This window comes from Cetorhinus maximus, chromosome 4, assembly GCF_964194155.1.
Source record: "Cetorhinus maximus chromosome 4, sCetMax3.hap1.1, whole genome shotgun sequence".
NCBI classification, from domain to species: Eukaryota; Metazoa; Chordata; class Chondrichthyes; order Lamniformes; family Cetorhinidae; genus Cetorhinus; species Cetorhinus maximus.
In genome coordinates, this window is record NC_135882.1 from 157,821,846 (window position 1) to 157,844,713 (window position 22,868).

General features: G+C 44.1%; 1 protein-coding gene across 12 annotated transcripts in view; it reads left to right on the forward strand.

Annotated features, from left to right (window-relative positions):
* Positions 1-22,868, forward strand: part of LOC144679979 (receptor-type tyrosine-protein phosphatase mu) — an 855,381-nt gene that overhangs the window by 681,525 nt on the left and 150,988 nt on the right. For 7 of the 12 annotated variants that reach the window (XM_078541014.1, XM_078541019.1, XM_078541016.1 and 4 more), the window contains one exon: positions 15,139-15,326. In XM_078541014.1, coding sequence (XP_078397140.1) covers positions 15,139-15,326 — 188 coding nt within the window. Of the gene's footprint in view, positions 1-12,103; positions 12,131-15,138; positions 15,327-22,868 lie in introns of all 12 variants that reach the window. The other 5 variants (XM_078541013.1, XM_078541015.1, XM_078541017.1 and 2 more) reach the window with 1 other exon arrangement.

Consider the following 22,868-nt stretch of genomic DNA (forward strand, 5'->3'; position numbering starts at 1 on the left):
TGCTTGCTCTTATAATGTTGTTTCATTGTCTTTTTGAGAAGAACATTATAGACTTAAGATTTTAATGTTCTACTCTAAATTTTTTGAAGAATAATTTCTCCTGCAATACATGGGAACTGCTACTTCTAGGCAGGTCAAATATTCCCACTCTGGTGGGCCTATGACTAATCAAGTGCTACCCAAGTTGTTCCTGCAATTTGGCAGCCAATTAATTGTTTCCGTTTAGCTTTATGTGGGATTTGTCATGGCCAGCAGTGAAGCACGATCAATCAATCCAACATCAAATCTGCTCCAATAGTTGATGAGTGACCAAGTTGCTGATGAGTTATGTGTTGCCTGTCTTACAGTTGGGGAGATCGATCATGTGTTACTGATGGGTTTAATATATTTACTTTATACCACAGGTTTGAAAATCATTTTAGAGCAAATTTACAGTTTATCAGTTTCACGGGTGCAGAGCTAGTTACAAACATAACTCCAGAAAGCCCCAGATCGCACAAGTTGCATAAATGTAAAGTGCAACTCAGGACTATATGTAGTTACAGGATGGATTGATTCCACTTTGAAAATGGCACACTTGGCATCCTGTGACAAAATAAAAACAGGATTATTGCATTGTTTAAAAGAAAAAATCTTCTCCAGTTTCCCCCCCACCATCTTTACCGAAGACATTGACTCATACGGTTCCATGGTTCTTCCTTCAAGTGACCATTGTTCAGGTGTGAATGCAGGTATTGTTCTTCATGTATGAAAAAAGATAGAATAGCTTTCTTATACTGTCATTGCGATCCTCACAGGCGAGCTAAATCCTATCCTCATCTATTGTCCACATCTGCCAGCAGTGAAACTGGATAGAAATCAGGAGCAGAGCCTTGGCTAATCCTCTTTTTGTCCTCCTCCCTGGATTCTGAGGTCAATTATAGGGCACTCACCATCTCACCGGCTGAGATCAGCTCAGAAGGAATTGAACTGGCCCTTTCAGATTGATTTGATGAGGCCAAACCATCGAGAGAACCAAAATAGTTTATTGTTATTTTAAAAGCACAGAACAGAAGCTTCCTGGTGTTGACTTAAACTTTTGTGCAATGGAAATTCAGGAGCCCCTTTAATTTCTCTCCTCAATTTTAATTCCACAATCGTTGCACCCACTTTACACTATTGCGCAAAGTCAAGCTCTGCCTATCAGTTATCCATATCAGCAAATCCAGTTATTTTCCAATGGGAATTCCGCACTCATTTTTGGGCATATTGGGTGGGAAAGAATGAAGTTATTCCTCAACATAGCCCTCTTTTTGGGGGAATTCAATGGGCTTGGGTGAGTTTAGCCAGTGAATTTATTCATTTAAAGAGAAACAGAATGCAGGACAGTTTGTACGTCTGAATAATGGCCTTCATTTTAAACTGTTAAGAGTAATTCTTGTCGCCATCGACACTCTTTAAGAGCTGATGGTTTGAGCGCTCATTTCCCCTTGATGTGTCCATTAACAACAAAAGCTTGTTTCCTGGATATGAGCCTGTTTTGGGATTACCTGCAGCACAAAGACTTGATTTCACCGCTCGCCAAGTTCTGCACAAATGAAAAGCTCCAGTTTTGTGTATTTCTTCCTACTTGTGCATAATGCCACGTCATTCTGTTTAGAATTACACTCTTAAAGCTTTGCTTTGCTCCATGCTGACAATCTGTCCATTAGTATAAGTGCCCCGAGAATAATGATGCAGTTTTCATTTATTATCACACGCATCCAGGTAGTTACAAACAGCGATGAGCAAATAGCAAGAGTGCTCCTGGGCCCTGCTTTCTATATATAATCTGTGCCAAAGGCAGTAGCAAGCAGGCAGTAGCAACCTGCTACCATAAATTATCTCCCACTCCAATTTTCCCTCCTCTACTCCTGAAAGCAACAATTTATCTTTGGCACTGGGGCACAGGAGTGCAGGCATTTTTTTATAATCATTCTTAGGTAAAGCCAGAATTTATTGCCCATCCATAATTACCCTTGAGAAGTTTTCCGAAACAACTTCTTGAACCAAAGGGCAGTTAAGAGTCAACCATATTGGTAGGGGTCTGGAGTCGCATAAAGGGTAAAGACAATAGATTTTCTTCCCTAAAGTAAACACATTGGGTTTTTGACAATCCAGTAGTTTCATGGTCACGAGTACTTTTTAATGCCAGATTTTCTGTAATTAATTGAATTTAAATTTCCTCAGTTGCTGTGGTGGGGTTTGAACTCATGGGCAGGATCTTCCGGTTGGCAAGCAGGGGCGGGGCCTGCTCGCCAACACGTAAAGTGACGCGAGATGACATCGGGTGGAACTCGTCATTTCCATTTTCAGGTCGGCAGGGGGGGCGCTGCAGAGTCAGCTGTGCGCCCGCCGACCTGTCAACGGCCTATTGAGGCCATTGAGAAACTAATTAAAATCATTAATGGACCTGTCCGTCCAACTTTAAGGTTAGCGGGCAGGCCGGGAGCCCTGGCAGGCTTCAGAAAAAGCATGAAACCTCATCCACGGGCGGGATGAGATTTCATGAGGGTATTTAAACTTTTAATAAAGGTTTCAGTTAAAGTTATGGACATGTCCCAACTCATGTGACAGTGTCACATGACGGGACATGTCAGGGAAATTTTTCTATCATTTTTATTGCAATTTTTAATTTGGAGCCGATCTCCCTGAGGCAGCACTTAGTCCCATGGAGTTCAGTGCGCTCTTTCACGCGCATGCACGGAAGAGTGCACTCCCAGCTGAGGGATTCCCTCTCCCCACCCCCCCCCCCCCAACGCCCGCCCGCCCGCCCGCACAGGGAGCGCATAACGCTTCCTGGCGGACGTCACACTGGGCGGGCCTTAATTGTCCCGTCCACTTAAAATGGCGGCGCATCCCCAGTCGGGGGCACCGATCGGAGGCGCGCCCGCTCCCACACTTCCCCCCCCCCCCCCAACAAGGGGAAAATTTTTCCGCATGTCTCTGGAGCATCAGTCCAAGTCTCTGCATTACTTGGCCCTTATTTTTATGATCTGAGCTCAGGCAGGGACTATTGGCATTAGACCACAGAAGGGAGGAGAGGGGAGTATCACAGCAAAGCCCAATCTTGCTGCTCCCTGGCATGGAATTTTAGTGAGGGGAGAGATGGAGTGACAGGAAGGTCACTGGACAGCAATGAGGAATAGGAAGCCTGCTTGATTTTTTTGGTCTTCCCATTTCCAGTGTTGCTGAAGTTGATTTTAGTGCTCTTGCTGGCATCCTAACTGAGATCAGCCAGCTGAGCATAAACTGTGACTTAGACCAGCTGGCCTATAAACATCAGTCAGGCAGTGGTAGTCCAACTACATAATTAGCCATTGGAGTTTAGGAAGTGGATGTAATGGGCAATATGCACTGGCGCAGTATTACAGTGGCACAATGGAGAATGGGTGAACCCCTGACCTGTGCTAGGTTGCGGAGTCTGTGGGGCTAGGGTGGGGAAGAGATTACAACAACAACGTTCATTTATACCACATCTTTAGCATAGGAAAACATCATAAGGTGCATCACAGACAGGTAAGGAAGCAAAAATTTACATGGAGCCTAAGCATTAAGACAGGGAATTAAAAGCTTGGTCAAAGGTTTACATTTTAAGCAGCATCTTCTTTACCTCTTTCTCCTCCTTTAAGTCCTGATTAGAACATACCACTTTGACCAAGCTTTTAGCTACCTTTCCTAATATTTTGGCTCAGTGTCAACTTTTGTCTGATTATGCTTCTGTGAAGTACCTTAAGATATTTTACTACTTTAAAGGCAGTATATAAATGCAACATGTTGCTATCAATGCATCTCCTGATTTCCACAGGGAATGAAACAAAACTCTGGAACCGACATTTCCACATTCACAATATTACACACTCGGTTGTTGTATTCCACAGGAAACAACTCAGCTCCCATTTCCCCAGCACAGGAACTGTTGTGTCATGTCTCCTTAATCCCTTATACAATAGACTGTTTGTTGTTATATAGATATCCTTTGGATTTGTTACAACATAACGTACAGTCAAGTCTGTGAGAAATGATTTGAAAATCAAGCCAATGCTGCTATTAATGCATCAATCTTTTTTTTGATTGGAAGTATGCAAATTCAAATCTGCGAGGCTGATCTATGGATCTATTTATGGGTGCTCCTTTCAGTCTCACTTCCTGCTTACTGTCCTTAATTCTTCTCAATACATCCATCTTTCTTTTACCTTCCCCTTCAGCGCTGTCATTTTTAATTACCAATTCCTACCTTGTGTCGTTGCTCATTCCAACTTCCAAAACCGCCAGCCCTCAAATGCTGGTGACCACATAAGAAGCTTAAGAACTTTCCTTCCTTGCTCCCCTCTGCTTTCTTTCCTTCTGTAGACTTTCATTAACCAAGCTTAGCATTGCCTGATCACCACTTCCTGATTTACCTCACGCTCCTTGTTCCTCTTCTCAATCTTCGAGCTGTCGTGCACCATGGAAGTTAAACCTTCACCCGAGTTTCTCGATAAAGTCCATACCGCAGCAGGTCAGGGATAGTTAAGAGATGATTACGGATATGTTGCCTTGAACGGTGCCCACTCCCAGTTTAGCTCTAGATATCAATTTATAGTTCACCCCTTGATTTCTAAAGTGCAGAAATTGGTGTCAGTGTAAAGCATTATTGGAATTGATAGGGAGGAGGCAGCAATGTTGGGAGTGTGGCATGGTACTTGCACACTGCATGTATCCTTGATGTGACCAATGCTGCCGGTGTTCAAAAATGGTGCCCAAATGCTAAATCAAATGATGCTGGAAGTAAGGGGTCGGATGATATAGTTTAAGAGGGAACCGCCTACATTGCTGAAGTAATGCGCCACCGAGCTGCTATACTTTCATTCACATGGATCAAGTTTTAAGGGAGAGGCTGAAAACTAGAGTCTTCATTTAAAGGCAACTTACAATCATAGAATGGTTATAGCACAAAAGGAGGCGATCAGCCCATTGTGTTTGTGTCTGTGCTCTGCAAGAGCAACTCATCAATCCCCTGCCTTTTCTCAAAGTCTGGCAATTGTTTTCACTTCAGTTAATTATCCAATGAAGGCCTTGATTGAATATATCTCCACTACACTCTAAGGCAGTGCATTCCAGATCCTGACTACTTGCTGTATGAAAACGTATCATGTTGCCATTGCTTCTTATACCAATGACCTTCAATCTGTGTTGTCTGGTTCTCAGTCACTCTGCCAATGGGAACAATTTCTCCCTGTCTACTCTGTGCAAAGCCCCCATGATTTCGAATTCCTCTATCAAATCTCCTCCTAATCTCTTCTAGAAGTCCCAGCTTCTCCAATCTTTCTACGTAACTGAAGTTCCTCATCCCTAGAACCATTTCTGTAAATCTTTTCTGCACCCTCTCAAATGCCTTCGTATCTTTCTCAAAGTGTTGTGCCCAGAATTGGACACAATGGGCGGATTTCAATGGAGACAACGGCGACCTCACCCGCTGTCTCAAGAGCTGGCGAGAGCCATGTGATGCCTACTTTCAGGAAGGTCCACCAGTCAGGCACTTAACTGGGCAGTGGTGAGCCTCACCCGGGCTTAAGGGACCCAGGGGGGGAACTGTCAGTCAACTAGAGACTGGCAGCTGGGCATTACTCGGCAGAGCCACCAACAAACTGGAAGCCCAAAAAGCAAACATCTGTCAGGGTTGCATGCGGTGGCTGCTGCCGGTAATGCACCTACCTGAGGCACAGGATTGCCAAGGGAACGAGGACACAGGTCCAATAGTGGGAGTGGGATTGTGGGTTGGGGATCATAAGAGAAGTGGGGGGGGTAGGGGTCAGCAGTAAGGGCAGGGGAGTGGCTCTCAGAGGGCACCACCCTTCCTGATGCCAGGCCCCTCGCTCAGGCACTGAGTGCTTTTGAAGGAGGGGCCTCCCTGGGAACCCGCATGCAACCCTGACAGGTGTTTGCTTTTTGGGCTTCCGGTATGGTTGATGCAGATTTAACTGTGGTATGTCATTCCCGACCACAAAAACGGCACTCTGCACCACTTCTGCCCTCTTGCCCGTTTTTCACACGCGATTCCAAAAAAAATTCTTAGTTCTGGCGGTGTGCACGGGAAACAGATGGAATTTGCAGCAGGGGAAACAGTTAATTGGTGATACCCGCCATCGGCTGACAATACTGCAGATAAAGACAGGTTCTAAAAGAGCCCTCTGGACAAATAGGGAGACTGCATCATGGCCACAATTTTGCCACCAAATGCCTGTGCCCTCCCTGGATGGCTGCATCCTGACCATCTCCCCCTCTGGTGCTACCTGTTGCAGGCGTTGCAGCTCTGTTGTTGACCAGGAACAGCCCTCCTTTGTTGCACCCTCTCCTCCTCCTGCTCCCAAGGTTGCAGGAATATTGGGCGTATGAGACCCTTAGGTATTCCAGCCAATGAACTGTGTGAAGAAGGCAGGCAGTGAGATGAGAACATGTATCTCCATGAATTTCACCCATAGACCTAATGGGCATTGAGATTTTCAACTCATTGCATTGTCCACCACCAAAACTCCACCCACCTCACACCCAGGATGCTAGGTCATCTCCTCTTCCACTCCTCGATGCCCCACCCCATTCCACGCCCCCTCCCCCACCCCTGACTCACCTTTTCTGGTCCTGATCCTCCATGCAAGCTGCCGTTCTCCTGCTCCCCCATCGCCACCCCCACCCCCACCCCCTCCGCCGCCCCTTTATGCCGCAGAGCTCAGCAAAAGAAAACCTCTGACCTGAGACACAACTGCACAAAGCTGATTATTACACGCCACCTTTAAACGAACGAGAACTGGGTGCCACGAGATTCTCGTGTGCCATTGGCTTCAGCTTGAAAACAGGATGTAATTATAGAACGCTTCATGCTAATGAGCATTCATGGAATGCAGATGTGTTATAAGTAGGAGCCTGCCACAGGCCAGCGTGAGGCATGACATGCTTCAATCACACTACTGACTTCATCTCTGCTATCGGGAAGTCAAAGTTTCGGCTCCCGCCAAATTCAGTCACCCCCCCCCATGCCCCGTGGCCTTTCCCCCTCTTGGTGGGGGGGTGTCCATAAAATCCAGCCCCCTCCCTGCCACCTGCAGCTGGGTGTATTCCAGCAGCAGTAGGATGAGGTCCTTAAGTAAGCATTAAGGCATTAATAGTTCACTTACAGGCCTCAATTGATGGCAGGGCATGAAGGCCGTCCAGGATTCTTCCCACCCTGGCCTTAAGCGGGGCTGAGTTAGGAGGTGGCGAGGTCCCCAACCAGCATTCTCCTGCAGGGTGACCAAGTCTGGGGGAAGAAGAAAAGTGATGTTTCACCGACGTGTGTTGGGGGTTGGGGGTTTGCTGGTGGAACCACAGGAGTGGGGAAAGGGGGTTTTCTGATGAGACCACAGCCAGGAGCAGCCAGCCTCCCTCCCTCGCACACATGCCCAGATCCCACCCTCCCTTTCACACTTGGCTGGAACCCCCCTCTCCCTCAAATCTGCCCAGCATCCCCTCAGGACTGCCCAGGCACCACCGCTCAGGCCTACTGGGACCCCCCTTCCCCCTCAGGCAGCCCATGCACCCTCTCCCCCTCAAGCCTGCCTGGACTCCCCTCCCCCTTTCTCTCCCCCCCCCCCCCCCCCCCCCCCAATCACACCTGCCTGGACCGCCCCTCCCATCCTCCAGGGGTACCAGAACCCTCTGGACCAGTGTCTGACCCCTGCAATCGAGTCTGGCCTCAGAGTGTCACCGCCACTGTCCCCGACTTTCACAATCAATCGGACCCCTCACCCAGGGCCCCAGGCCCCAAGTTAGGCCTGAGCGTTGCCATTGCTGCCGCTGGCCCGGAACCTCTACCCCTCAACCACCAGAGTCCATCCTCACCACCCCCGAACCACCGCCGCCCCAACCCCAAACACCCAGCCCCGAAGCCAGACAGAGGCGAGCGCTGGCCAGGGCTGCTTCTCCTTCGTGGCTGAGGGTCTGCACAGTCACACTGTGATTGCTCTGGACTGCGCACGCGTAGACACTCTGAGCAGTCTGTTCACATGCTGCAGGAAGATTCTGGGACAAATGGCATCCCAGGAAGCCCACTCCTGGGACACGGGACATCAAACCAAAATCTAGGACAATCCCAGAAAATCCAGGACAGTCGGCTGCCCTGCCCTCCCATCTGATTAAATGGCCCCCACCAGCATCAAACGCAACTCGGGGGAAGGCATTAAATTCCACCAAATAGAGGCTGAACCAATGTTTACCACAACCCCTTTGCTTTTGAACTTTATACCCTAATTATAAAATCCAGGATTCCGTTTGCTTTATTATCTGCTTTCTCAAGCTGCCCTGCCACCATCAGTGATTTGAGTCAATACTTTGCCCTCAAGTCTAGGCTTTTCAGCATTACAGTGTTCCAGCAACACTCAAGTTGGCAGCAAAAGTGAGTAAGCACAGAATAGAGCTGCCACTTATAACAGATCACTTGCATTCCGATTGCTATTTGAGTCTGTATACATAATACTGTGCTTAGTTTGACCGTAATGAACTGGGAGAGGGATGGAATTGATGGAGGGATCAAAGATGGTGACTTCAGTCATTCCAATGTTTAACTGGAGGAAACTGCCTCATTCTGGACTGAATCACAGAATTGTTATGGCGCAGAAGGAGGCCATTTGGCCCATCTAACCTATTTGTCACCCATATATATATATATCCAGAAGACCATCATTACATTACTCAGCAGGGTCAAATACTTTGTCACTTTCAGCACTTACCAACAACAACAAAATGAAAGGGCAACAGAGTTCTCCAGAACTGTTGACTCTCTTAGGGTTTAGCAAATTGTCACTAAATATTGTTATTTAGGCCCCAACATTGTGCCCTATATTACAAAATGAGGATTATTTTTATCTCAATGTGGACAGTTATGTGACCACCAATGCAGAATCATGCTGAATATTGCTTGTTCCCTGGAAGTTTGCATGGTGTCTTCAGTTTAAGACAGCTACCTGTACTACCCTTGTTTGAAGGGTGATTGTGAGTTGTAGAATGATACAACCATCTCTGAAACACACCAGAGATGGAAGTGTAGTGCAAGTGAAATGATGCTCATTCTACAACCAGAATAACCATCAAATAGAAGTAATACATTGAAGTAATACTTCAAGTGACTGGACCAATCAAGATTAGCCTTGGTGTGGTCTATTCCTCCAGGATTCCCAGCATACTTGTCACCTGCTCCATAACTTTTCCCTGAAGAGATGCTTTGGCATACAGCCCAATGACCAGCGTGAAACAACTCTGCATGTATGACAGCGTGACACCTTGAAGCATGATGAGCATGTCTCGAAAGTCAAACATCTAGCACATGGAGAGTCAAGAAAGTGTAGGCTGCAACTAATGCAGGATTGGAGGATGAGGAAAAACTGGACCAAGGCATGCAGCTTCAAATCATTTTCCATTTTAAAGTCATATAATCTTGTCCTTATTTTAATGTTTCAAATTCAAATTCACTATAATTGTGGACATATTGCAGTACTGGATCATTATGGGGATTATGATTATCTGATTGGATATCATATTTTGAGCAGCAATAGTTCACTTTACCAACTGAATACAAAGTCTAGTCTGTGTTGAGTTTTTTTTACATCAGCTGAGTTGGGGTTGAAGGTGCTTTGGCACCAGTGGGTTGGGGTTGGCGGGGGGAGGAGGAACAGCCTGGCTCTCTGCTCCTGATTGCTTTCTGGTGAACCCTGCCTGTATCTCAGTCCGAACATTGTAATTCAAGCTTCATGCTGATCCTCCCTCCCTGTCACCATTAATTCCCTAGGCTTAAACATGAGCAATTATCACTTGGGTGAGAAAACAGGGGACAGCCAGTACTTGTGCAACTCAGGGCAAGAAGATTCAGTGAAGAGAAAAGGAGAAAATTGGAGGGAGGAGCTAAAAAAAAATCAAAGTAATAAAACTCTTTCAGTGTCATCACAGACTTAGAAGGAGAATACTGACTGGAGATTGGAGCATAGTAATAAATTCACAAGTACTAAACTTTAGTTAAGCTGTCGGTGGCATCACCCTAAAGATTGCTGTAGGAATGTTACAATATGATTTCATTTATTATTGTGATAATCTTTTAGAATCAGGTAAATGCTATTAACTTGGGTAGTCATAAAAGATCCCAGGGCATTATTTAAAGAATGGCAGCATAGCAGTTGTGTTACTGGACTAGTAATCCCGAGGCCTGGATCAATGATCTAGAAAATGGGTTCAAATTCCACCACCACAGTTGGGAATTTAAATTCACATAGCTAAATCTGGAATAGAAAATACTATCAGTAATGGTGACCACAGGAAACCTGAAGATTGTACTAAAATTCCATCTGATTCACTAATGTCCTTTAGGGAAGGAAATTTGTTGTCCTTACCCAGTCCGACTCCAGATCCACAACAATGTGGTTGAGTCTTAACTGCCCTCTGAAATAGCCTATCAGCTCCCTCAATTGTATGTTGACTATTATGAAAATGTCTAATAAGAATAAACCTGGACTGGCCACCCAAGCATCAGCATCGACCTCAGCACCTTAACTGTCACTGGGACAAGATCCTGGAAATCCCTCCCTAACAGCACTGTGGGTGTACCTGCACCACATGGACTGCAGCGGTTCAAGAAGGCAGCTCACCACCACCTTCTCAAGGGCAATTAGGATTGGGTGATAATTGCTGGCCCAGCCAGAAACGCCGACATCCCATGAATGAATTAAAAAAAAATAAAAGAGCAGGTGTTCACCAAGGGTCCCGGTCAACATTTCTCCCCGAACCAACAATAGATTTTTTCTCAGTTGCCATTTGAAGGCCCTTGGATTAATGTACAAAACAGCAAAACAACTGCACTTCAAAAACAATACATTGGCTGTGAAGCACTTCAGAATGTCCTCAATATGTGAAAGACACAATAAAATTAAAGTTCTTTCTTTCCTAATCACTGGAACTCAAAGTTAATGGTTTCATGCCTGGTAAATGAGGGTTTTATTTTTGAACCTTTTACTTTATGTTACATATCCCATTCCTGATTTCTAAAGATGTTAGTAAAGGCGCATCAGATGCCGCAAAAGGAACTAACATCTATGTAACAGCTGATCACACCCTCATTGCGTTACAAAGCCCCTCACAGCCAGTACTTTTGGAATGCACTGAGTGTTGTTATGTAGGCAACAGAATATGCCTTTGGAGTAGAATTTCAGAATGATAAAGTGCAGATTATTTCTTAACAAAAGTAGCATAACAACATTACACTCCTTAATCTTTTTTGTGTGGAAGTCATCACACATGAAAACATGGGGCACACTGTCAATCATTATTCCCTGTAGGCTACAAATTACTGTTGGTGACTTTAGCCATCGAGCTATCCAGTATTTTAATGGTGCTGTCAATTTTCAATGGGGTAATTCTCCCATCAAAATAACAGACATTTATATGCATAAATATCACTAATACTGCCAACAATAATTTGTAGCTTTTAAGGATGTTTTTTAAAAATGGACATACAGAAGGCCCGTGTACAATCTGATCTGTATTTGGTTTTACGCATTTTGTTTTCCTGGCTCTGTGGCATTTTTCCTATCTATCACCTCCGAAAGGTAAATCTGGGAAAACTCCAGAATACCTGACCTAACCTAAAGCCTAAAGAATGCAAGATTATGGCATTCCACAAGCCATCATGTTCAAAACAGTATAAAGCCTTGATTATATTACTGCTTTGTGATCATGCATAATTACCCATTCTTTATGTAAATTGTAATAGATTAGATAAAGGTTAGATCCCTGCCTTGTTATTAATTCCACATATTCATAATTTGGCATTTCAATATTCTGAAACCCTTAAATTAGTCCTCGCAGTCACTTCCAGGTATCCATTACTTTCAGTGTTATGTATACAGTTTAAGTCTGGTGATGTGAAGGTTAACCGCTCTGTCACTAGCTTTAATTCATTAATAGTATTCTAATAAAGGTTTAAGATAAAAATGCTTATAGAAAATTAAGATGGAAACTAACTATAGTTTTTTCTCTGGTATGGTACCACCTTGTGCCTTGGTTCTACTTAATGGCTGGTCACCAGATCCATTCGTGCCAACTGCAATATTAGGTGAGGACCTTTCCTTCTCTTTTCCCAGTTTACTGCAATTCAAGGAGATGAAATAAACTAATACAGTGGCTTGTGTCTCATTTGTTACCTGGCAAAGAGGAAATTAACTTATCACACCTCTCTTAAATATTACTTCTCTGATGCATTGCCTGGCATGGTATTCGGACGTAGTGCCCAGGAAGTTCCCAGATTTGATCCCTGGTCTGTGTTGAGTGAGCTGGCGAAAGAAAGGGGTGTGACAAATGGGCCAGGGAGGAGAACATCAACCGGGGTTCCTGCTCCTGTCCGCTCTCCAGTTATCAACCCACCCCTTCCCCCACCCCTCCTGAAAAATGCACATGTGTGGACGACACGTGAGGATAGGCTCAGCTGTGATGCTCGCCAACACTCACACATGGAGAATGGCCACTTTTTGAGGTACCGGAGGGTTGCTGGCACCCATGGGACCGTACTCCAGGAACAGCCCGCACCTTCAGGAAAGGACAAGGGGGGAATAAAGGGGAAGAAAGTCTGCAATAGAAATGCACACAATCGTCACATTGTAATTGATGTTATCTGGAAGTCAGCAATGCAGATTGCATGAAAAGAAAAATTCCCTATCAGTTCCCATGAAATTGGGGATCTTATTTCTTTTATTTTGAACAGCCACTCTTTCTTTTTCCTTTTGTTTATTTCATCAAAACTGGAAATAATGGAATGATGGAATTGAAAATAAAGGAATCGAGCATGACTTGCTATTGGAATTGTGATGCAATGTCTCCCACACGATTAGTCTTGCACAGTTTCTAAGAATAGATAGATTTGCACTGAGATCCAGAGAGCATCAAATTAGAGGATATTCCAGTCATCTGATAATTTGAGCATCCCTTAGCCTTCAAGCAGATTGACCAACCACTGCATAATTATTGTAGTGTTAAAGGCACCAGTGGGGTACTGGGTTTTAACCAGATGAAAAACTAAATCATTTATAATATAACTTTTCCATTAATATTTTACTGAGCTAGTTAAGAACTGTTCATTCGTTAAATTATATAAAATTAATTTTAAAATATTTGAACGATGTTCACATTATTGTTGCTTATGCCCTGTTTCCTTTTCTCCTTTTTTTTCTCTCTCCACATTAACCTCTTATGTATCTTTTTTTTAAAAAAAAGTGCCAATAAATGGTAAGTTCCTTGCTTGCCCTGTACCAGAGGCGGCTTGTCCAGCTCACCCGATTCTGGCCAGTTCTGTTGTGTGTTGACTTGCATGGCAGTTGACATATAGCATTTCATGCCCTGTGTGACAATCCATAAAGCCATTCATTACATGGCATGCTAAGTAATTGTTCAAGATGTTATCCCTCTCTGCCCCTTTTCCCGCTCCCCTCAACCTGCCCCCCACCCCCACCCCCCGACCCCCCTTGATGGACTCCCTCTTGCCATTTTATATTCCGTTGAATGTTTTATGCAGCCTGACCTTCTCATTGTAACTTTTTTTTAAGCTAAGCTTGGAGTGCCATTGAACATTTCATCTTCATTTCTGATGTGCAGTAATTTGGCTTGCTGTGAATAATTTTTAATGAAATCAAGGCTGGAAATTAAAGCCAGTTTGTAAATTGTTCTTAACAAATGTAATAGGGCCTGTCGAAGCTGCTTGATTGGTTTATTTGCAATTGAGAAAAAGAAGAAGCCTTGCCCCAAAGCTCAGAAAATTTCCGCCACCTATCTGACTTGAGTGTATTTTATTCTACAGAAGAACAATGCTGATTTACTTTTTTGCTTCTCAATCCTTTTAAATGAAAAGAACCGTAATAATTTCTGGACCTAGATTTCATTGTATTTGATGAGCTTATCATTTACACAGCATTTTCTTGTACTTGGTATGAATATTGAACATTTATGCTTACCGGTGGTCATCTTGTCAATGAGTTGCAACCTATTTCATTATTGACATGACCATTGTGGGAGGGATTGCATTTTATTTTCTTTCACAGAAACTTTACTATGGTTTGTAGTATTTTAAAGCTGTGGTATGTTATTAATGCCCAGGGAATGATGTAACCTAACTTCCCGAACATGAGTAAATGGTTTCTTTCAAATAAAAAGCTCACTTTCAGCACACTCTGGCTCATTTAAACACATTTTTTATTTGTGTTTTTTTTTTCGCAAGCGTCTACCCTCATTCCTCAAGGTGTTGATCCTTTTAGCTGGTACCAACAACCTCTCCAGAGCCTTTAAGCAATATCCATTATGAAGGTGGGTATAGGCAGTGAGCGTTGGCAGGCTGATTGACTGCAAGCAGCATCACAGCTGACCTCAACTGTACCCTCAACCAACATCCACCCACTTGCACTTTCCAGCAGCAACCATTGGATAGCAATGTGCACTGAGTGGAAATCTAACACCCCAACTGATGCCCCTAGATGTGACTAAAATGTATGGAACCAAAACATAAGACACTGAAACGCCAGAAAGCCATTCAGCCCATCAAAGGCTACCCCATCCCGATTCCGTGTGTGATTGCTCTTTCATATATTCTACTTCTCTCCCCCTACTACTAATCCCCATTTAAGAAACACTAAAATTCTTCCCTTCCTTCAAGTTGTGCTGTTAATAGTTCTACAATCCTCTACCCCTTAACTCCCCAACTAACTTCTTACATATGGAGTTAAACCATGATCTATGATTCTATAAACCTGAGACTACCTTGACCTATATGAGATTTTTTTTTGTAATAAGAAGTAGTAATTTCCTTTTATCAATATGTATAATTGGAAGAAATTGCCCCTCGACTATAAAATTTGAAACCTTTAGTAGACATACTCTTTTTGCATTTATGCTAATTATGCACATGACTGTGTAAAACCACAGCTTTAAAATTACCATCCAAAGCAATACACAAAATGATATATTGATTCACATTGCTTGATTAATTAGAATTTGAAAGTAATTTACTTAGGGAATGAAGCATTTACAAACCAGTTGAGCTGAAGAAGAACTAATATAGATGTCATTGTCTGCATGCAGATGAAAATCACACAGTTACCAGTGAGGCCAACAGCTTGGTGAAGCCGCATCCCTATAAGAAGCGAGAGCCTGTGGATGTACCATATCAAACAGGACAGCTCCATCCAGCCATACGAGTGGCAGACCTGCTGCAGCACATTACACAGATGAAGTGTGCCGAAGGCTATGGATTCAAAGAGGAATACGAGGTGAGTCAAGAGCCTTGAGAGTAAAGAATGCCTGGTGTTGTCTTGAGTGCACAACTCCTCCAACACATAGGAACAGCTGGGGTATTTTGTACAAAGTGATCCTGGCACCCATCCCAAATTTCTCAAGGTCACATGAATGGCCTTAATTTCTATGTTGTGACATACGGTACTTTTTATATTTTGGGTGTCAGTATTCAGCAGATTCAGGACAAGTACATCATTGTTAGATGTAGAGTAAATCTCGCCCTCTCTCTTTCGGCTCTGGCACACTGTGTCAGTCCTTACTCAGAAGAAATGCAGTGTAGTATTTTTTTTTCTATTTCCCACAACGTTGTGGTGTGGTTTCCTTAAGTGAGATTAGCGATTTCAAGCCACATTATAAGCAATTTTCAGGTGGCCTAGGTCAACAAAAAGCTTCAGTGTAGACTTGATTTCAAGCCAAGGCTCAAAGATACGAGACGGTGTTCAGCCCACAGCGCCAGACAGCCCCCTGTTGTTTGCAGTCTTATGTTTTTGAGTCATGGAAAGAGTTTGTCAATGGGATTTGGTTGGGGAATTTTCCATGGCTTGGTGCTGGAGGGGCCTCACATAAAGTTGGTGCATATCAGAAAATTGTTGCCGTGCTGTTCATGGATTTCCATTCATTGATTTTTCAATATGCAGCAGCCGCACATGAGGCCCCTGGTTAGATATATTCCTGCAAGGTTAATATCACATGATGTTCTGACAGCACTCCAACCTCCAATGAGCCTGCACCACCCCCACGTGCTCACCATTGACCTCCAAACATGTCCATCTTCATGGGGCACCGGCTTCCAATGCCAATCGGAAAATGAGTTGACTCTTCATTACCCTATTGATTGATTCTTGACTTTCGGTCAACCGACCTTCTTATCCGTGTCCAGTATTTTCATAACTAGTAAACAAAAAACCTTTAAAAAAAATGTACTTTAAAAAACGCTTTTTTATTACCCCTATGGGTAGAATCTTACACCTCCCAGGCAGGTGCGCATCCAAACAGGCATGAAATCACGCGAGATGACGTTGGGCCGAGCATCCCACGTCATTGTGCACTCGCACGATATTTTGTTCAGCGCTGCACATAGAAGTCAGAGACGCGCCCGCCAACAATTAACAGGCCAATTAAGGCCATTAATAGCGCAATTGTCTGCGATTTTTCCTTTGCATTTTTCATCAAACCTCATCAAAGAGCGGGATGAAATCTTTGTTATGAAATAAAATGAAGGTAAATATCTGGGCACAGCATTTTTACGAGGTGTGCTTTCAGGTGCTTGATTATGACGTGTGGACACTTTTGTTGGAGTTTTTTACGGCTTTATTTGCTGATTTTCAGGTCTGCAGCTCCCGGGAGGCAGCTGTCTGCCTTCAGGGAGCTCTCTCTCGCAGCGCTCACCCACGCCCGCGGTGACGTCATCACCCGCCCTCTTCCCGCCCTCTTCCCGCCCCCACCCCGGCAGTGCTGAGCATTTCAGCGTGCGCTTCATGCTGACTGTTAATTGGCCAGCCAGCGTGAAATCGCAGTCGGGGGCAGATCGCGGTTGGTGGTCCGTTTCCCGGCCACTCCTGGGCCCACCAATGGCGCGCGCCCGCCCAGGGTAAAATTCTATGATTGTTCTCCTGGGCTGCTCACAGCACTCTCTTGGAGGTTTGCCCTTCATTCTGCCTGTCTGCAGGACAACTCTGGAAGTCTGGCAATTCCCTAATGAGGCCCCTGTGGTGCAGGAGCTATGTAAAATTGACCCTTTTGGAGTTGAAGGACAGCGAATCCAGCCTGACCTTGGATAAGTTTGCTTCTTTCGCCCCACCTCCCCCCAGGGCATTGGCAAATAGCCTCGTAATTAAATCGCTCAATTTGAGGTAAATTACTGTGATGCTGCGCAGCTTCAACTGATCTGCAGTGCAGTGATGTTACTTTTTATTTCACTCCTTCTTAACTGGACAGCAGGAGAACCTGCCTGCACTGCATTACTATAAGCAGGTGCTGAGCTAATAAGGACATGCAAAATAAGAGATATATCTTACTGTCAGCCGCAGTTACACTGCACATCAGTTACAAGTTACAACTCGATCTATACTCAGAGGGAGGCCATCCAAAGCAAAGAATAACGATTAGCTACACTAAACATGACACAGCTGTTACTCTGGCATTGAAAGATGATCTACATTTAGTAGACATGACAGGCCGGACATAGAAATCAATGAGTTTTCAAGTTCAGACTGACAGTGGCTTACCAGAAACGAAATGCAGTTTATTCAGTAATATGTCAGTACATAGATCACATCTACTCAGACTAAAAGTAGGAAACTAGAGCTTCATGGTTAATCAGCAGAAGCATTGGCAATCTATTGCAAAGATGCATTAGTACATTATCCAACCTGTTGCTGTTAAACAGGAAGAAGGTCTCTTAAGTACACTGCAGATTTATTTTTGTCTACAATATTTTCCTTTTCTCTGCTCAAAAGTGCTGAGTCTTGCTGGCGGTGGCATCAACAACAGGTAATTTTCTGGGATACATTCAAATTACCATTCTTCATGTGTAAGGCTGGAAAGCAGGTAGTGAGGTATCATTGCAGGGTTACATATGCAATTTTCCAATCTAAAGAAATGGTTCCCGAATCGAGAGAACATTTTAAGATTATAATTTGAGTATCCGCAATGTTCTCACTTCCTTTACAACCCTGGGATCAAAATCATCTGATCCCGGGGGTTTGTCACTCTTTAGTGTGATTGTTTCCTTCAGTACTGTTACTTTCACTGACATTAATTTCAATGAGCCCCTGTCCCTGATTCAATATTGGTTTCCTTGAGATGTCTTTCATGCTATCATCTTCCCTCAGTATAAACTCTGACGCAAAGTAATTGTGCAGCATGTTCGCCATTTCCTTATTTTCATTGACAATATCGTGGTTATCACTTTTCACAGGGCCCACATTGCTCCTGACCATTTTCTTTTTCCGAGTGGAATTGTAAGAAGAATTTTGTGTTGGTTTTGATGCTCCTTGAAGTTTTCTTATTCTACTCTTTGTTGTAGCTCTTATTAGCCCAGATCTTCTGGTCTCCAGATTGTAGGAGGCCGGATGTATCCCCCGAAGATGTGCGTTGGGACACTATGGAAGTTCTGACATGCAGATCTCCATGGAGATTACCCAGGAAGTTTCAACTTCCGATGAGCAATACCCCTGCTCCCCAGGACACTCTGCGAATGTCTCCAATTCTGACAGCTCCGAATTACTTATCTGGATAGATACCCAGGAAATGTTAGACAGATTAAAATCTAGTCTAACTCCTGGGTAACTACACAACTGACCCCCCAATTACTCACACTGACCCACCCGACTCCCACTCAAACTCTCAACTTCCCCACTGACTACCACCTCGCCCCCAACTAGCCCCCCAACCCCCTGTACATAAAAAGCAGACAAATTCAACCCAGCCAATTATCACCCCATCAGTCTACTCTTGATCATCAGTAAAGTGATGGAAGGGGTCATCAACAGTGCTATCAAGTGGCATTTGCTTAGCAATAACCTGCTCACTGATGCCCAGTTTGGGTTCCACCAGGGCCATTCAAATCATGATCACTCAGTTCCTGACCTCATTACAGTATTGGTTCAAACATGGACAAAAGAACTGAACTCCAGATGTGAGGTGAGAATGACTATCCTTCACATCAAGGCAGCATTTGACCAAGTGTGGCATCAAGGAGCCCTAGCAAAACTGGAGTCAATGGGAATTGGGGAAAACTCTCTGCTAGTTGGAGTCATACCTAGCACAAAGGAAGATGGTTGTGGTTGTTGGAGGCCATGCATCTCAGTCCCAGGACATCACTGCAGGGGTTCCTTAGGGTCGTGTCCTCGGCCCAACCATCTTCAGCTGCTTCATCAATGACCTTCCTTCCGTCATAAGATCAGAAGTGGAGATGTTCGCTGATGATTGCACAATGTTCAGCACCATTTGTGTCTCCTCAGATACTGAAGCAGTCCATGTCCAAATGCAGCAAGACCTGGGCAATATCCAGGCTTGGGCTAATAAGTGACAAGTAACATTGGCACCACACAAGTATCAGGCAATGACCATCTCCAACAAGAGAGAATCTAACCATTATCCAATGACATTCAATGGCATTACCATTGCTGAATCACACACTATCAACATTGTGGGGGTTAACATTGACCAGAAACTGAACTGAACTAGTTATAAAAATACTGTGGCTGCAAGAACCGGTCAGAAGCTAGGAATCCTGTGGTAACTCATCTTCTGACTCCTGTCCACCATGTACAAGACACAGGTCAAGAGTGTGATGGAATACACTCCACTTGCTTGGATGAGTGCCGCTCCAACAACACTCAAGGAGCTCGACACCATCTAGGTCAAAGCAGCCCACTTGATTGGCACCCTATCCACACACGTTCACTCCCTCCTCCACGACACACAGCAGCAGTGTATACCATCTGCAAGATGCACGTGGGAACTCACAAAGGCTCCTTAGGCAGCACCTTCCAAACCCATGACCACTACCATCTAGGAGGAAAAGGGCAGCAGATGTTTGGGAATACCACCACCTGGAATTTCCCTTCCAAGTCACTCACCATCCTGACTTGCAAATATATCGCCGTTCCTTCACTGTCGCTGGGTCAAAATCCTGGAACTCCTCCTTAAAAGCACTCAGGGTGTATCTACACCACAGGGACTGCAGCAGTTCAACAAGACAGCTCACCACCACCCTCTCAAGGGCAATTAAGGATGGTCAATAAATGCTGGCCTAGCCAGCAATGCCCACATCCCATGAACGAATAAAAAAAGCTATCCTCCCTGACTTGATTATCCCTCCTGATCCCCCGACTATCTCTGAGCTGACAACCACCAACACACTCCTGACAACTCCCCTGACCCAACCCGACTTGCCCTCCGATCTGACCTGACTATCACCCTACCCACCTACCGCCTGACCCATGTACCACCCTGCCTACCTATCACCCTACCCCCTAGTGACCTGCCACCCTACCCACCTCCACCCTCACCTATGTGCCCCCTGCCCACCTACCACCCTACCCGCTCTACCACCCTACCCACCTCCACCCTCACCTATGTGCCCCCTGCCCACCTACCACCCTACCCACTCTACCACCTTACCCATTTACTCATTCATCAACTCATCCATTCACCCATTCATTAACATACACACTGGACCTTTAAACTTACTCTGTGGCAGCTAGAGAGGTAAAAAGAGGGTGTGTCCTGACTTCTCCCCAGCGCTACAGCGCTGTGATGGAGTTCTTCAATGGATGCTGCGCTCCGCAATTCTGAAGAAGCAGGCTTGAAAGGTCTAGCAAGAAATGCGAAGCAGCATCGAGGTGTGGAAAAATGTGAGCAGAATGGCAATCCGACAATGATGCCGCTCCTCAGAATCTCCGAGCGATTATTTGTTTTGTCACCCTTTGCTGCTCTTTGTATCTCTCCCACTCACCAGGTTCTGTGCTATTTTTCTTCATTTTTGTTTGCTTTTTCTTTTTAACTTTGTTTCCTCTTACTTCTTTAGCTGCCCATAGCTGTTGCTTTTGACAATTAAGAGTCCTTGCTCTTTCGGGATATAAACTGGTTCGCTATCACATTAACTTTCTTTTTGAAAACCTCCCACTGCCATTTTACCCATTAATAGATTTGCCCAGTTTACTGTGGACTGGCTCTATTTTGTCCCACTGAAGTCAGCCTTCCCTAAATCTAGAATCTTAGTAGCTGTTTCATGTTTCTTTCTTTTGGACATTATGTTGAACTTAATCATATTATGATTACTGTTAGATAAATTTTCATACATCATTAGGTTGTTAGCTCAATATGGCTCAATATTCATTACTAAATCTAATAAGTGTAGCTGAGTCATGTGGAAGATCAGTAATTGATGAAGCTCAGATTTAGCATAGAGGTTGCTACTGATGTGTGATATCTGGTGTATAATTATCTGCAGGAACGGCTGCTCAGTCAACATTCCCCTACCATTGAGAGTGAAGGCAATCCACAGTCTTCCAAGTTTATGCTGCATGGTCTGTGCAGCTGCATGAACTCCCCTGTATAACACCCTGTGTTCTATCAATGGGGTAATTGAAGTTTGACTACATAACCACTACAAAACTGCAAATACTACGAAGTCTACAAAACCCCAAAAAAATCAGTCAACCGTGGCTGACAAAGGAAGTTAAGGATTGTATAAGATCAAAAGAAAAGGCTTATAAAGTTGCTAGAAGTAGGAGTAAACCTAAGGATTGGGAGGTTTTTAGAATACAACAAAGGAAGAGCAAGAAGCTGGTAAGAAAGGGAGAATAGAATATGAATGCAATCTAGCAAAAAACTTAAAACAGACTGTAAAAGCTTCTATAGGTATGTAAAAAAGAAGTGTTTGGCTAATACAAATATGAGTCCATTACAGGCAGAGTCAGGAGAATATATAATGGGGAGTAGAGAAATGGCAGAGAAGCTAAATGTTTGCTTTGTGTCTGTTTCAACTGAGGGAAATACAGCAAATCTCCTAGATTTAGAGATCCAAGAGACTAGGGGGAATGAGTAGTTGAAGGAAATTAATATAAGTAAGAAGGCAGTATTGGAGAAATTAATGGGACTGAAAGTTGATAAGTCCCTGGGACCTGATATTCTGCATCCCAGAATGTTGAAAGAGGTTGCTATAGAGATAGTGGATGCATTGGTGATCATTTTCCAAAATTCTATAGATTCTGGAATGGTTCCTGAAGATTGGAAGGTAGCAAATGTCACCCCACTATTTAAGAAGGGAGGAAGAGAGAAAACAAGAAACTACGGACCTTTTAGCCTTACATCAGTAGTAGGGAAAATGCTAGAATCTATTATAAAGGATGTGATAAATGGATACTTGGATAATCATGATCTGATTGGGCATACTCAGCATGGATTTGCGAATGGGAAATCATGTTTGACAAACTTGTTGAAGTATTTTGAGGACATTACTAACAAAATTGATAAAGGAGAATTGATGGATGTAGTATACTTGGATTTTTAGAAGGCTTTTGATAAAGTCCCCCACAGGAGGTTGATTAGCAAAATAAAAGCACATGGAATAGGAGGCAATATACTGACATGGATTAAGGATTGGCTAAAAGGCAAAAAACAGGGAGTAAGAATAACCGGGTCATTCTCGCATTGGCAAACTGTGACTAGTGGGATACCACAACGATCAGCACTTGGGCCCCAGCTGTTCACAATATATATCAATGATTTGGATGTGGTCACCAAATGTAATATTTCCAAGTTCACGGATGATATAAAGCTAGGCGGGAATGTGTGTTGTGAGGAAGATGTAAAGTGGCTTAAGGAGGATTAGGACGGACTTAGTGAGTGGCCAAGAACTTGGCAGATGGAATAAAATGTGGAAAAATGTGAGGTTATCCACTTTGATAGAAGGAACAGATGTGCCGAGTATTTCCTAAATGGTAAGAGATTAGAAAGTGTAGATGTACAAAGGGACCTGGGCGTCCTTATTCATAAGTCATTGA